The sequence below is a fragment of the Trichomycterus rosablanca genome, chromosome 22 (genome assembly GCF_030014385.1).
Source record: "Trichomycterus rosablanca isolate fTriRos1 chromosome 22, fTriRos1.hap1, whole genome shotgun sequence".
NCBI lineage: Eukaryota > Metazoa > Chordata > Actinopteri > Siluriformes > Trichomycteridae > Trichomycterus > Trichomycterus rosablanca.
The window spans coordinates 4,829,323-4,844,172 of record NC_086009.1 but is presented as its reverse complement, the minus strand read 5'-3'; the positions used below and the strand labels follow the sequence as shown (position 1 = coordinate 4,844,172).

The 14,850-nt window shown below is 38.2% G+C and overlaps 1 protein-coding gene across 1 annotated transcript; it reads left to right on the top strand.

The window, feature by feature from the left end:
- Positions 1-85: 85 nt before the first annotated feature.
- On the top strand, positions 86-10,933 carry mafga (v-maf avian musculoaponeurotic fibrosarcoma oncogene homolog Ga). Its single transcript, XM_062984673.1, has 3 exons — positions 86-129; positions 10,313-10,381; positions 10,490-10,933. Exons 2-3 carry the CDS (start codon positions 10,346-10,348, stop codon positions 10,931-10,933), a joined length of 480 nt encoding a protein of 159 aa, XP_062840743.1. The 5' UTR covers positions 86-129; positions 10,313-10,345.
- The last annotated feature ends 3,917 nt before the right edge of the window (positions 10,934-14,850 follow it).

Sequence of the window (14,850 nt, the reverse complement as noted above, 5' to 3'; positions counted from 1 at the left end):
GTGTGTGACCCGATCCGAGCGCTCGTTCACTGAGCACACACACACACACACACACACACACACACACACGCTGCTGGATCATCCACAACCAAGCGAATCGACGCACCTGCCTGCAAAGAGCGCAATCAGGTAGGTTCGCATCATCCACCACAGACATGAGACCCGAGACTGACCGGTGAGTGCTGTCTTCAGCTGCCTGTCAGATTTCACAGACAAAGACGAAGGTTTATGTGTCTAACATGGTGCTTTGACGTTAGTTGCGATCAGTCTCCATTGTTTGACAGCGAGCGGCTTTTTGTTCCGTCTGCTGGTGCTGATGCTGATGCTGATTCATCACACCGGTGGAGAAGCGCTACAGAGATGGATGTCGATCAGTTGGATTAAAGCCTTCAGTTCGATCATTATCAGTGAGATCATGGGTAATTTCTGATCGCGACGGGTTCAGCTTCGTTTCTCAAAAGTCGGTGGCATTCTGTTGAAAAGAATGAAAAGGACCTGTTAGATTTAGGCCTGTCACAATCATGAATTGTCATAAAGATCATTTTAATTAACCATTCATTAGTTTACTCAGGGGGCGGCACGGTGGCACGGTGGGTATCACTGTCACAGCAAGAAGGTCCTGGGTTCGATCCCCAGATGGAGCGGTACGGGTCCTTTCTGTGTGGAGTTTGCATGTTCTCCCCGTGTCTGCGTGGGTTTCTTCCCACAGTATGTAGGTCCATTGGAGATACAAAATTGTCCATCACTGTGTTTAACATTAAACAACGAGTAACTACCGTTTCTGTCATGAATGTAATCAAAGTGTGTAAAACATGACGTTAAAATCCTAATAAATAAGTAGTTTACCCAGGTAAGTACAGTATATACAGCTTTCAGAACATTTGCCTGATAGGTGTATCTTAATGCATGTGCACTCAATAAGTGTTTATATGTGAACTGGTTTGATCCTGATGTCTGATGTCTGTTACATGGAGTTTGATTAATGCCCCCCCCCCCCCCCAATAGATGCTCTGTTTTTCTTTCACCTCACAAAAAAAATTCCAGATCAAAATTATATTACACCTTGCTGCTACTAACTGTGTGTGATTGGGTTTTAAATGTTAAGGTTCTGGACAATCCTCCATACTCGCAATTAGAGGCAGTTTAGACTGTCTTATTCACATGTTTTTGGAAAGTGGGAGGAAACTGGAACAAAATGTTCTATAGAAACCAAAACAAAGTTCAGGAACTGATCAGGACTGTTAAGCAAAATATGATGACACAAATATTTGAGTATATAAAAGTGATTAATAAAGCTCAGGGGCAGCACAGTGCTGCACCAGTTTGTTTGGGTGCTGCACAGTTTCCTGGTTTTGGTTTGATTTCGACCTTGCCTCCGGTCACTGTCTGAGTTTGTCATGCTCTCACTGTCTGGATGATTTCCTCTTGGCATTTTGGTTTCCTCCTACCTTCCAAAAGCTATGGTTGACTAAGTGAGAGAATGAGTGTGTTAGTGATTCCCTGCAAGTACTGGCACTCTGTCCAGCATGCATCCCTGTCTTTCTACCAATTTTTACAGGTAGGCAAGGCTTCACCAAGACCGTAAATAGGATGAAATTATATTATAATGATGAATTATAAACACAATCGGCTTAAATATTTATCACAATTAGGTGGCTGTAAATGTCACAATGCTCTGGTATGTTTTTTCCTTGTATTGTCGTCCTTGTCTATGTGATAGTCATTAAACCTTAATGAGAAATAGGATTTCCTCTGTCTGTTGACTTTAGACTTTCAGAAGTATCCACACCCTGTTTAAACCTGCGGCCACACTTGACTGGACACATTTTGCTTTATGCTTCACGTTTTGATTTTGACTGGAACAAGAGCTCTGTAATCCTTGCTGCACTTTATTGTTGTGATCATCATAATGCTGCTTCTGCACAGTTCAGTAAACAGCAGTAGCGTGTTAAACTAATGGTGCTAATATGGAGATGCGAGAAAGTAGCAGCAATGTCCATTCCTCTCATCAGTATGCTCACATTTCTAAGGACATCCCTTTGTCTCAAGAGACCGGACCAAGTTCTGCAATTTCTCTTTCTCCTGCCAGAGCAGGTAACTAGAATAAATGAGGGCCTTCTCTGTGCAGCAGGGGGTGGCATGGCTTGAAAAGGGGGAGTATTTGTGTGTAGACTTGGTTAGAAGAGGGGGTTGAATAGACGGTGGGCATTGGTGGAGAGATTTATGGCCTATCAGATCCAAGTGGCGACCATAAGACCAATCCTGTTGTACTGTGTGTATAATTCTGCTGCCATTGGATAAGGTTAGCTTGGGCAGGGGTGGGAGGGGGAGAAGTTGATGAAACCAGGAGAAAGAGTTTAACGCGTGGAGAAAACATCTTGGGTGGCTGTTGCAGCATGTTCAGAAGTTACTAGACCATAGAGAGTCCTTGAGAAAGTGTTTTTGGGGGGAGGGGGAGCAAGTCCTAAAAAGCAATCTGCATAGAGAATCGGCAGAGCCCAGAGTGAAAGCAATAGAGAGGCAGAAAAAAGAATTTTAAGGGGCTGTTGGGAGGGGAGAGCGATGATGAAACTCGCTGCAAGTGTGGACTTTCAGCGCTGCGCCCTGCTGAGATATGTGCTTTAGCTGCAGATGTCAGATCTGCATCGATGCTTCATTTGTGTTTCGTCCTAGTTTAACAATACAGAGTTTTCATATAAAGTATTTGCATAACAGGTGGGTACTGTTGTGCCGGAAGTTGAGTGTTGTGTGGGTGCTGTACAGCTCCAGGGTCTTTAGAACCTTGGTTTGATCCTAGCCTTGTGCCACTGAATGAAGAGTTTGATATGTAAGTAGGTATGAGTAAGTAAATAAGAGTGTGTGTGTGTGTGTGTGTGTGTGATGCCCTGCTACAGATTGGCAGGTATTTATAGGTAGGTTCCTGACTTTGATCAGGATGAAGCGTTTATTTAAGGTGAATAAATTACTCTAAGCAAGTACAATTTCCACAGTGGTGTAGCTGGTAGTATTGGGGCAGCACAGAAAAAGGTACTGAGGAGTTTAATGTTGTCAGAATAATGCTGCTTCTGCACAGCAGAGAGACGAACATCAGGATCATTAAAATGGCACTCAACTCTCCAGTTTCCTTTCACCTCCAAAAACTTGACCAGAAGTGAATGGGCTACTCTTTTTGCCATGTTTATTGCACTGTGGCACTAGCACCGTGTCCAGGGTGTGTTCTAACTTTGCATTCTGTATTTTCATCTAACCACCAATTTGGGCGGGTAAGTCGAGGCTAGCATATCTTTCCCTGAGACACTAGAAGCCAGCCATCATCTCTTTACGAGCTACTGTATGTCTAATGCTCTGTAACTGGGCAGAATAACACACCATGGAGGTCGTGCTTATTACTTTGTTAAGGCTTTAACTCGGGACATATGCATGAGTAAATAAGCCAGCCCCTTTTTTCACTACTTTTGGAATTAATTAAGAGAGATTTTGTGTAATGTGTATGAATTTAAATTATTCCATGCAATTCAATGCTTTTTGTACATTGTGTACATGTTGTTCTTGTGGTTGTCACATTGCCCTGTCATGCATTTTAAGTGACTGCTGGCTTTTTTCTTACCTGTCATCACCATAACAGCTTGTCATGAAATCATGTGTGATGCACCTGTTTCTATTTACTTGATTTCATGAACTTTCCACTAGTTGATTATTGTGTCATTTTACAAAGACAAACATTTATGGTGTTTAGTCTGTACATTAGGGGTGGGTTACTGGTGCAGCAGGTAGTAGTGTCTGTGGTTTGATTTTTAATTCTGATTACTTTGTAGAGTCTTTGTGGAGTTTGATATGGTCTTTTCACATTCTTGTAAAACATGTCTATTGGTAAATTGGCTATGCTAAATTACCCCTTGTTTCAGGGTGCATTTTTGTGCCTATTGTTGATTTTGATAGGCTCTGGATGCAATGCAACCATGATTAGAAAAAAAAGTGTCTGCTTAAAATCATTGAATTAATGAATAAGTGTAACAACTATACTTTAGTCCATAATTGGTTGTAATTTTTAAAAAGAAAATCTTTGGCATTATTTGTTTTTGAACTTGGTCATGCTAAAACGTTCACTATATGATGCTGGAATGCCATGTTCAGGTCAAAAGCTTGACTAAGCTTAGCAAACTGATATGTGCTGGCAGTTTAGTGTGGTTAAACAAATGTACTTTTCTTTTCAAAGTGGAGTTGTGGTATATGTGGCCAATTTTGCCAGCGTGTGGGTTGGAAGCCTAGCTTCCTTTGCCAGGTCCGTTTGCTTTCGATCCAGTGCTGGAGGCATGATATAAAAAAGGCATGTGAGAGCCTTGTATCCCACTGCACTTGTAGATTTTCAGACTATCACAATGGTAGTTCAGCCAAAGCTCTAGTAACGTTTTACTACCAACAGCCCTCTTTGCAACTTGAGTTTAAATTTTACTGTAAAACATCAGTGAGCTTTCACATGAGCTACTCTGAGTTCTGAGCTGCTACAATAGCAACGTTTTAATTGAATTTAATAACACTGCAAAGGCAAAAGTGGCAAAACACTGATTTATTTATAAATTATGTTAATAAAACTATATTTACTTTGCAATTATGATTAAATAATACAAAACATTAAATGACTTATTTCTAATTATTTCCAGACATGGCTTATAACCTCTGTCTAGTAAATCTTTTTAGATATTTCATTTAAAAACCACAAATTTATGCATAATGTCTATTTTACTTGTTTCTGCTTTCAGGTGTCTCGTGGACTTTTAAATTAAACAGTGCTGACTTAAAAACAGAGACTTAAAAAGTAGGAAACTTGAAACCCAGTGTCATTTATATGAAATTGTAGTCCTGTTCTAACAAAGTGCTACCCAGTGCTTGTTGAAAGGCTGCTACTGCTGCAAAATCAATGTGACATTAAAAGAGCTTTTATACATGTTTTAAGTAGAACTTAAAGGTCAATATTGAATTCAGTTTGTGTTCAGAATTACATGGGGAGAAAAATCAAATGTAAAGAATCGTTTTCCCACATAAAGAATGGTCCTGTCAGCCAGCACTTGCTTCTGTTTAATAAATCTGAAACCTAATGTGTGTATCACATAAGAAAAGGATAATTAATATGTAAATAAATAACATACCCACATTTTATACCCAGCTCAGCTATATCAGCTATACCTGTAATAAATGAGTTGGCATTTTTTCCTGCTATCATTTCCCTATTCTGCAGTGTTAAAAGACTGTGTAATTCGCTTCCTCTCTTTACATCACTTTTATTTCATGCTCCAAATACCTTTTTATGCTTGTTGATTGCTTCTCTGCCATTCCAGCACTCATTGTTTACTTCAGTTCATAAATTGATGCCAGCCGCCTCCCTTGGCCTGGCAGGCATCAGCGGTGTCTGATTTTTAATTTGCAGTTAAATGGTGCTCGACACACATAGCTTGTCTGATAATTGACTTGACTCAACTGAAGGAGCAAATGAGTAGATTTGAATATCGCCGCTTGTCTGTGTGTGCGCGCGTTTGTGTTTTGTTTTTGGTTCTTTAAGCAATCTGATGGAAGTGCCAAAAGGGAAGGGCTGGGTTCCTCATTAATATCAGGTGCGAATCATGCATGAAATTAAATACAGAAAGTTCCCAAAGAGCTTGCTGACGGTCTGTCTGAATTACCAAGCTTTTACCAAGTTTCTTGGAGTAGTGAAATAATTCAAGTGGAACAAGTTTCTGAAGCTTAGCGGCTGACAAGGTTGCAAACTGTTATAGTCGGGGAATGAAGCTGATTTTTGTCATGTTGCTTTTAGGATGATTATTGCTGACAGGTCTGCAAATTTGACTGCTTCTGAAATTTCCTAACATTGCTTTTAATTGGTACTGAACATGCAGACCTGCACACAAATAACATTAAAAACATTTTTGGCTATGGTCCCTAAAAATATCTGTTAAATTTACCCTCATTTCAATGAATGTCTTTCCTTAAAATACTAAATAATAGCACATAAAATACAATGCATATTTGTCACAAATCACTCAAAAAAGTAAAGCTTTTAAATGAGCAGTTTAAATAAAATTCCTATTTTAATATGTGGACTAATAATTCAAATGTCTGTAACATTAAAATATTCAGAAAATGTTTAAATACTTTTGTTCTTGCTAATTTTCCCAAAAGGAAACCCCCAAGGAGTCCCACAATTTCACTATCACTGCTCTCATACAAAATGATGGGCAGATTACTCTTGCAGCAAAATATTTCTTGTAATCTGAGATTAACTGTCAACCCCACCAAACACAGGGTTCACATTCAGAATGAACTGGAATTGTTAGATTTTTACTCTAAAACTCAGAATCACATTTCTTTTTTAATTCATCTTTATTGACCACTTCATCCTGATCAGCATTGCTGTGGGTCCAGAGCCTTTCCAGAAACACTTTATTGCCTTTTCTCTTATTTTTAGGTCCCAGTCAGTCTCCGCACATCAGCTGCCTTCTTTGTAACAGGTTTATAATGAAGAAAAACATAATGTAAGACATATACAAGGACATGTAGTTAAATTATATTACAGTTTAATGCTGTGCTTACAAACACAGCTTCCTCTCAAACCCGAGGCTTTGTCCCATATTACTCATTAAACAGTATTTCAATATAGTAACAATGATTTTGGTGGAGTAATTTTGGCATACAATTTAATTGTTTATATGGAACATAGTGTTCAAGCCAAACTAAATGCATTTTTGTAAAATGAAGTCACAGCCAAGCAAGAACTTGAAGTTTTACCCTCATCTATTCATACATCCAACCAGTTACTACACAGATGGGTGGGGATTAAGAATCAGAGAAGCAGCGTAATCACCAGAAAACTCAAGTGTCTCTGGGACAGATGAGAAGAAAAAGAGTTTGAGGCACTACTCCATCAGCTACTCAATCCTCCAACAGGCCACAACCTAAATGCTCATCAAAGAGAAGCCTAGAAAATCATTAGCAGCAAAAACACAAAGAGCTGCTATTCCATCTTGGACAAAATGATTAAGTGTATGTTTAAATTCTGGACATTAATTAGAGTTTTGAAAGTTGGGACATTATTGCTCTGGCTGTGTTGGTTTAACTTCACTCTTCAGTTGATGCCATGCTTGTGGTCCTTGCTGAGATCAGTGTTTTTCCTCCGAATGTGTCGAGGGTGCATTTTTTACAAGGCTGATTTTCTCGCTCAGTCTTCTGATCTCTCGCTCTTCTCAACAACCTCACTCAGCGCTTTGTATTTTCCTGTGGGTGTGATGTCTCTCCTTTGCAAGTAATCAGCCCTGAGTTGTCAGCGTTCTTTCTGGCAATTGATAAAAATTCAGCTTACATCTGCAAAAAGATGGTGGCTTTACCTCCCCACACCCCGAATCGCTGGTCTCCTGAGCCCCCTGCACCCTTCACTGGGCAGATACAAAAGAGTGAAAAGCGTTTAGGGGAGCCGATGCATTAGTTCTTCACTAGAGCAAGAGAGGCTGTTTGACTGATCTTCTCTGGGAGAGGGAGAGGGAGAGAGAGAGAGAGAGAGAGAGAGAGAGAGAGAGAGAGAGAGGAAGTAAAAACTTAACTTTTGTAAACCAAGATTTGAAGATTTTTCTCTTAAAACTGCATTATCAGACAGCAAATCATTTAATAAAAAACTATACCAATTTCAGAATGGAATTGAGAACCACTCATAATGACAAAAACATTTACTTAAAATAAACTACAATGTTTGAAAATCAATTACAAATACAAACCAAATTCTCCAAAATGCAATAAATACAAGAATCTGATCTGGTAATTTTCTTGATTATTTATTTAACTGTCAAAAATACAAAGCACAAAATTTCAATGTTTTTACAGATCAACTTAAATGTAATTTGTAAATATAAACAAATGCACATTTTTATATTAACAAAATATAATTTGATGCCTGGATCACACTCTCCCAAAGTTGAGACAGAGGCATGTTGACGACCATTTATTGCTTCTTTATTTGTAACAAGGTCAACTTTAGGGCAGTATTTTACTGAATTACTTGGTGCTTCTGTGTAGCCTGACTCATCTTTTACTGTACTGAAACTAAAAAAAAATAAATCTATCCAGTTTTACAACTTTTCTTTCCCACTTTTTCCCCCCAATTTTTATCCCTATTCTAGTCATGTCCAGTTACTCTGATTGTGTCCTCTATACTGATTCGACCCCTTGCCGCTGACTGAGGACGCCACTCAACTGACTTGCGCCCCCTCCGGCACGCAATCAGTACAGCCTGCATTTTTCACCTGCACGAGCCGAGTTCATACACCGAGAGACACTGCGCACGGAGGGTTACACCCCCCTCAATGTTATTCCTCAGCCCTGTGCAGGCGCCGTCAGTCAACCAGCAGGGGCCGCAGTTGTACCAGTTATGAGGACCTATACTCCGACTTCTACCCCTAAGCCCCTGAACAACAGCCAAACGTTGTTCATACTGCCACCAAACCCAGTCGGAAAGGCAGAGCTGAGTTTTGATACGATGTATCTAGAAACCCAACTCTGGTGAGCTAGCGTACTTTACCGCTGCGCCACCTGAGCGGCCTCCAGTTTTACAACTTTATAATGTGGTCAGACATGCTGGGTGTAAGAAAAGGCATAGTCAGACCCATGCAGGATGGACGGAGTCCAACAGTGAACTGCTGGTGACTGTGTGTTTGGCAGAGAGTGCAATGGCTTGAATTTGATGAGCCAGCAAAGCCTGCATTTGTGTGTGTGTGTGTGTGTGTGTGTGTGTCCACATCTGCTGGCTTGGCCTATACAATTCTGCTCCTGCTGTGACCCAGCTGTATCCATCTCATACAACACACACACACACACACATACATACTCACAACAGCTCAGCATAACCTATCAGATCAAACATGCAGGACATTTAGACACATCTAATACCACAAAGCTCATCCAGAGAATACGCACCGAGCTCTAAGATCATCAACAATTATAATATTTAAAGTAAACATTGAATAAACTTGGCAGAAAACATGTTATATCTGGTGATGAAATGTATGTGCACACCTTCATGCTTATTTATAATGTCATAGTATAGTGGCTATCAGGGCAGCACGGTGGCTGAGTGGGTAGCACTGTCGCCTCACAGCAAGAAGCTCCGGTTTCCTCCCACAGTCCAAAAACATCCAGCCAGGCTAATTGGAGACACTGAATTGTCCTATAGGTATCTAGCCGCTAGGATGCATAAACCAGTGCATTGTAGTGCCGGTCCCAAGCCCAGATAAATAGGGAGGGTTGTGTCAGGAAGGGCATCCGGCGTACAAACTGTGCCAAATCAATAATGCGGATCACGATCCGCCGGCGACCCCTAACGGGAGCAGCCGAGGAAACAAACAGGCAGACAGTATAGTGGCTATCAAAATTGTATTTATAATTTATTTATTTATTTATAATTTATAATTAATAATTAAAATGCAATAGTTTTTTTTCCAATCCTTAAAAAATGAAATGAATATTGCTGCAAATAGTTCCACAATCACAAAACAGATAGGACTACGTATTGTATATTGTCTATTGTCTATTTGTGTAAATATATTTTAATGTTGCTTCTATATTAAATTTGGGTTTATCAGGCTTTCCAAGCATCTCCAGATTCCTCTGTGTATGGCTCTGTGTGGTAGCACGTTTTAAAGAAACTCAGGCACTTTGGGTTTTGGTGTAACAGGGTTTTGTACTTATCTAGCAGAGATGCTTTGCCAAATGTCAGTGAGTTTACTTTGTAAAGATGTGGTGTACTTGGCTCCCTCACAGCAGCACCTTTTACACAGTGTGGAGTCTATGGAAAGCTGAACCTGCTATTTACAGCATTGGTTTGTCTAAAAGAAGTTAATGGTATGTCTTACTGTTTTTTTTTTTTAGATATCAACATCAGTGGGCCAATATTTGATCAAATACAGTGTAGCTACATAATTGTTTTTATTTAAAGAACAAAGTTATCCAATGTCCCATGCTTTTATTTTCTAAAATACATATTGTTGCCCATAAATTGGTTAACCCACATCTGTAACTTTGACTGCAAAGAATGCTTTCTATAATATTTGTCTTATGGTCCCCTGTGTGGAGAATTTAGTCCACTTTTTTTGCAGGATTGACACAGCATTTGTGCATTGTGCAGCATTTTAAGCATAAATTGCTTGTTTTGTGGAAACCACTATGCCAGCTGTGTCATGGTGCTTCCTAGACAATAAATAATTCATCTTCCAGTGCATTTAATTTGTGGGGGAAAACATGTGTTGAATGTCTATCTGCATTTATTTTTATTTAGTCTTCCAGTGCAGCTGAGAGTGGCTCTCGTGGCATGACTACTACAAATAAGGGAAACAAAGCCCTAAAGGCAAGTGTTAACAGCATGACCTCCCATGTGTTTTTCATGTTATTTTGTAGAACCAGTCATCATTTTGGTGTTTGTTTCATTCTTCTACTTTGTTCCCCCTCTCTCTAGGTGAAGCGGGAGCCTGGTGAAAATGGTACAAGCCTGACAGATGATGAGCTGGTGTCGATGTCAGTGCGTGAGCTGAATCAGCATCTGCGAGGCCTCACCAAGGAAGAGATCGCACAGCTGAAGCAGCGACGGCGCACATTAAAGAATCGCGGCTATGCAGCCAGCTGTCGTGTCAAGAGAGTCACGCAGAAGGAAGAACTGGAAAAGCAGAAGGCTGAGCTGCAGCAGGAGGTGGAGAAACTGGCTTCTGAGAATGCCAGCATGAAGGTGGAACTGGATGTGCTGCGGTCTAAGTACGAGGCACTGCAAAGCTTCGCCAGGACTGTGGCACGTAGCCCCATGCCGGCTTCCAGGGGCAGCATCACGCCAATCATCGTACCAGGAAAGGTGGCTGCCACAAGTGTCATCACCATTGTAAAGTCCAAAACGCAGGCACGTTCGTAATGCACGACACCTTTGGTTAGTGAGTTAGTGAGCACAAATCTACAGCTTCTGATTGTTATTCTGATAATGTTTTGTTCAGCAGTGTGTGTATTAACAGCAGGTATGAGTTTTTTCAGTTCCTGAAAGTCTACATTACACATATTTGGTTTTGCGTATTGCATTCTTACGCTGACATAATGTCACACAAGGACTGTAGTCTATTTAAAAATAAGCAACTTTACAGTGGAACCACCCACAGCAGTCATTTGTAGGGTTCCAATTTCCAGAAATGTTGGGACTAACAAGAGTCTGCAATCTTGTTAATTCTCTTAAACTATTATTTAACTGATACAAAGGTACAAAGGAAAATGGACTGCAGCTTAGGTTCTTTCCATTACAGTTTTTTAAATGAAATTCAAGGTGATCAGTGGTTTACCGTCACAAACTTTTATTGTAAATGATTTTCAAACTATAAGACAATCATTAGCACTGAGGGAATGATCCATACATGGTTCTGGCAAGGAATACTCAAGGAGAAACACAGACTTGGCATTTTATCCAGTAATAATGCCCCCCTTCCTTTACTTAGTTCCTAATGCTCTCTCATTCTGGCCTGAAAGTTAAGCTGCATTTATGAACCTTGGAAAAGTGAAATTTATTTTTAAATAGTAAGTTACTTAATCCTGTATTCCCAGTGATGCGATTGGCAAGTTTATAGTGTGATTTTATCATTAAACTTTTTTATATTCACCACATCAGCTATCACTTAATATCTGTATTACAAGGCCTCTATTCTTAACATAATGCTGAATATTTTGAACATGGTTTTCATAAACTTCATGTCATGTATAAAACAATCTTTGCTTATGAATTTCAATAGCACTTGAAGTTCAGAATCACTGATCACTGCGAATCCAAGTAAGAAATTGTGCACACAATATTTTACAAAGCTCAAGTTTTCAGTTGGGCCTATTTGTGGGGGGTGTCTGTTCTTTTCTATTACTGCAGGTTTGTTTTCACACAAATTTAAAAATGGGTCGTTTGAGCAATTCTAATGTCATGTCAGCTGTGTGAGAAATGTGAAACTGCAAAAATTAAAAAGGTAAATCTATTTAATGTTCACATGATGGTGGATGAAATGAATGTATTGCTATTTATCTGGTGCTTCGAATGGAGACTTTTCAGTTGCCGTTCACATTGTATGTATACTTGAAAAAGAATGTTGGTTTAACATCCAAGTTGTATGTGTTTTATTGGGGGATACAGGCTTCCATTATTGGTCCAAAACTCCAAAACATGTCCTTAACAGTGTTTTACAAAAGCAGTACATTTGTCTAAACTAGTTTTTTTATTCTCAGCCTATTTATTTAAAAATGAAAGTTTATTCTTCCACACATTTACAATTGAATTATTAATACTTCATGTTGTTTTTTTGTTCAATTCCATTTATGGACTGATGTTTACATGTTATATTCTGAGGAATATGACAAGGGGAGGCAATAAACAACTGTATTTTATGCATGAAAAAGAAGAATTTCAGTAATCATGTCAGAAGGTGATGTTCACCTTTTGTTTACACTAAATCAAAAATATTTCTTAATTTTTTTAACTAAAGGGTTAATAATGTTTTATGTGTTTTAATGTATTGTCAGAAAATAATTAACAAATGTGTGAAATGAAGTTGTTTAGTTCTGTATGATGTCCTAGGACTGTAGCTAAACATTTTGTGTTTTGTGTGAAAGTTGGTCATGACTGCACAAGTGCAAACACACACACAAGCTTTATTGTTACTTATTATTAGCAGTTGTTCTTTAATGTGTGATCCTGCTTAAGGTTTGGCTCTAATTTTTCTGATTGTAAAACCATTTGTTATTTATTGCAGGGAGCTCTAGTCCTACAGGCCCAGCACTGTTTGAAAATGTTCCTGCTTTAACTTATCTAACCTACTAATATGAACCGTGGCAGCTCAGTGACTAAAGTCCTGGACTGTTGTTTGGAAGGTAGAGGTTTCAACCCCTCCATTGAATGCTGCCACTGTTGGGTCCTTCAGCAAGACCCCTAACCATCAGCGGCTTGAACTGTATCTTCTCTCACATGTTAATTACTTTGCTTGAAGTGTCTGTCAAATGCTGGAATGTAAAGAATTAGTTGAAAGCTGAGTCTTCAAATGGTGCTGGACAGAGTTTAGCATCCCTGACTTATTGGGAAAATAATTTGGGGGAAAATGTGACTTGTTTCATATGAACTTTGCAAATGTACCAAAAGTGGCTTATTATTGGAGTCTGGCAGCTTTTAGTGATTAGGCACGTGGCGTAGTGTAAAAGTGATCAGGTGGCAGTGTCGTCCACGTTATTGGTGTCATGCTGTACTATTTAAAAAATATATATGTTAAACATTCTCTACAAAAACACAATGCACAAATGACTGGTCCCTTCATACTGGTTTTTAAACTGTTATGCTTTCAAATGCAAATGATTTGGTTGTACAATGCCAAACTGAATTCTACTTCCTTAGTTTCTGAAAGCACTGTTCAAAATAAAATGTTATTTTTTTTAACCTAGGCTAGACTTTATCCATGAGAACTGGATTTTATTCATTACAGTGCTTGCAAAGAAATTTTATTCCTCCTACAAATCCATTTGGTTTTGGGGAAAAAAAGAATAAATCTGTAATCTGTAAATCTATAAAAAATTTTTTGAGTTTTATTTGTCCTTTTATTTTTTTACCTTGCTTTTATCACATAACATTTTTCACGCAATCGGATTCTTTTATTTTTTTCAGTTTTTTTAGTTGCACATGTATTTATTTAGCCTTGTTTTGTTTTTCCTTTGTTTATATTTTTACTTTCTACGTTCTACTTTTTTTCTGTAATCCCTTCATACTACTATTTTTTTTTCACATTTTTAACACTCTTAAAACAAGATGCTAATCAATAGTTTAAAAATAATTATTTTTAGTTGTTTTTGTCTTTGCAAATGTCGGTTTTTTAAATTACTTTATGTGTTTAAAACTAAAGCCTGGGTAAAGCATTGTCTTTAGGTAATATTTCAAATAAAAGGTGATGAATAATAAAGCACAATTTATTTTTAATAAATATACTGTATTCTTATGATGCTAAATACTGAATATTGCAAACATTTTATTATGTTCGTATTTATTTATCTAGCCACTTCAGTGTAAACAGTAATTAAATGTACACCGAGTTTGGTTGGGTTTATGGATACATATGATAAATCAGTTTACTCTTATTATATGCACATAAGCTTGGTCAGATACATGGCAGGGTGGCGTAAGATAGATATAGCACTATAGACACATCATATATATTAAACGCTTCATATCATGACTGAATTGAAAATGCACTGTTAAGACTATCTGCTCAGGAGTTTAATGCACTGAAAACCACTCATTTTTGAAGATTAAAAACTAAAAGCAGATTGATATGAGTTAGAGAACTTTTATTTACTATTTTGTTGAATTGATTATTGTGTAAAACAGCTCAACACTTAACATAAAATAGTTTTAGCTTTTCTATATGTTGTGTTTCCATATTGCTGGCTGCATACTGGCTGGTATGAGGTTGATAATAAGGAAATAAAATAGTTACAGTTAGCAGTTTTAAAAACTTTTGAAAGCTTGATTTAATTTTAAACCATATTTAAAGCAAAACACAAAACATTTCATGAATGCAGTGTGGTTGCAGTATAATGTGGCATTTGCCAAAGACTGTGAAAAGTTGTAAGCAGATACACTTGGTTATCATGTCATGCTTTTTGCACACTGTTTAGGTACAATTAAATCAGTTCTCATAATAGTGCAAATGTTAAAGTAGGTGGGAATGAAATCACACTGAGCTCCATATTGAATAATAAGAAATATTTAGTTCTTGTCTGTGCTTAACAGCATCAGGAAAATGTTTTGCCGTCATTAAATTAATT

Bases quoted from the DNA above. Each gene is read 5' to 3' on its own strand.
- mafga (XM_062984673.1), top strand. From the start codon at position 10,346: ATGACTACTACAAATAAGGGAAACAAAGCCCTAAAG. The intron at 10,382-10,489 runs GCAAGTGTTAAC...CCCTCTCTCTAG, and splicing joins AGGGAAACAAAGCCCTAAAG to GTGAAGCGGGAGCCTGGTGA.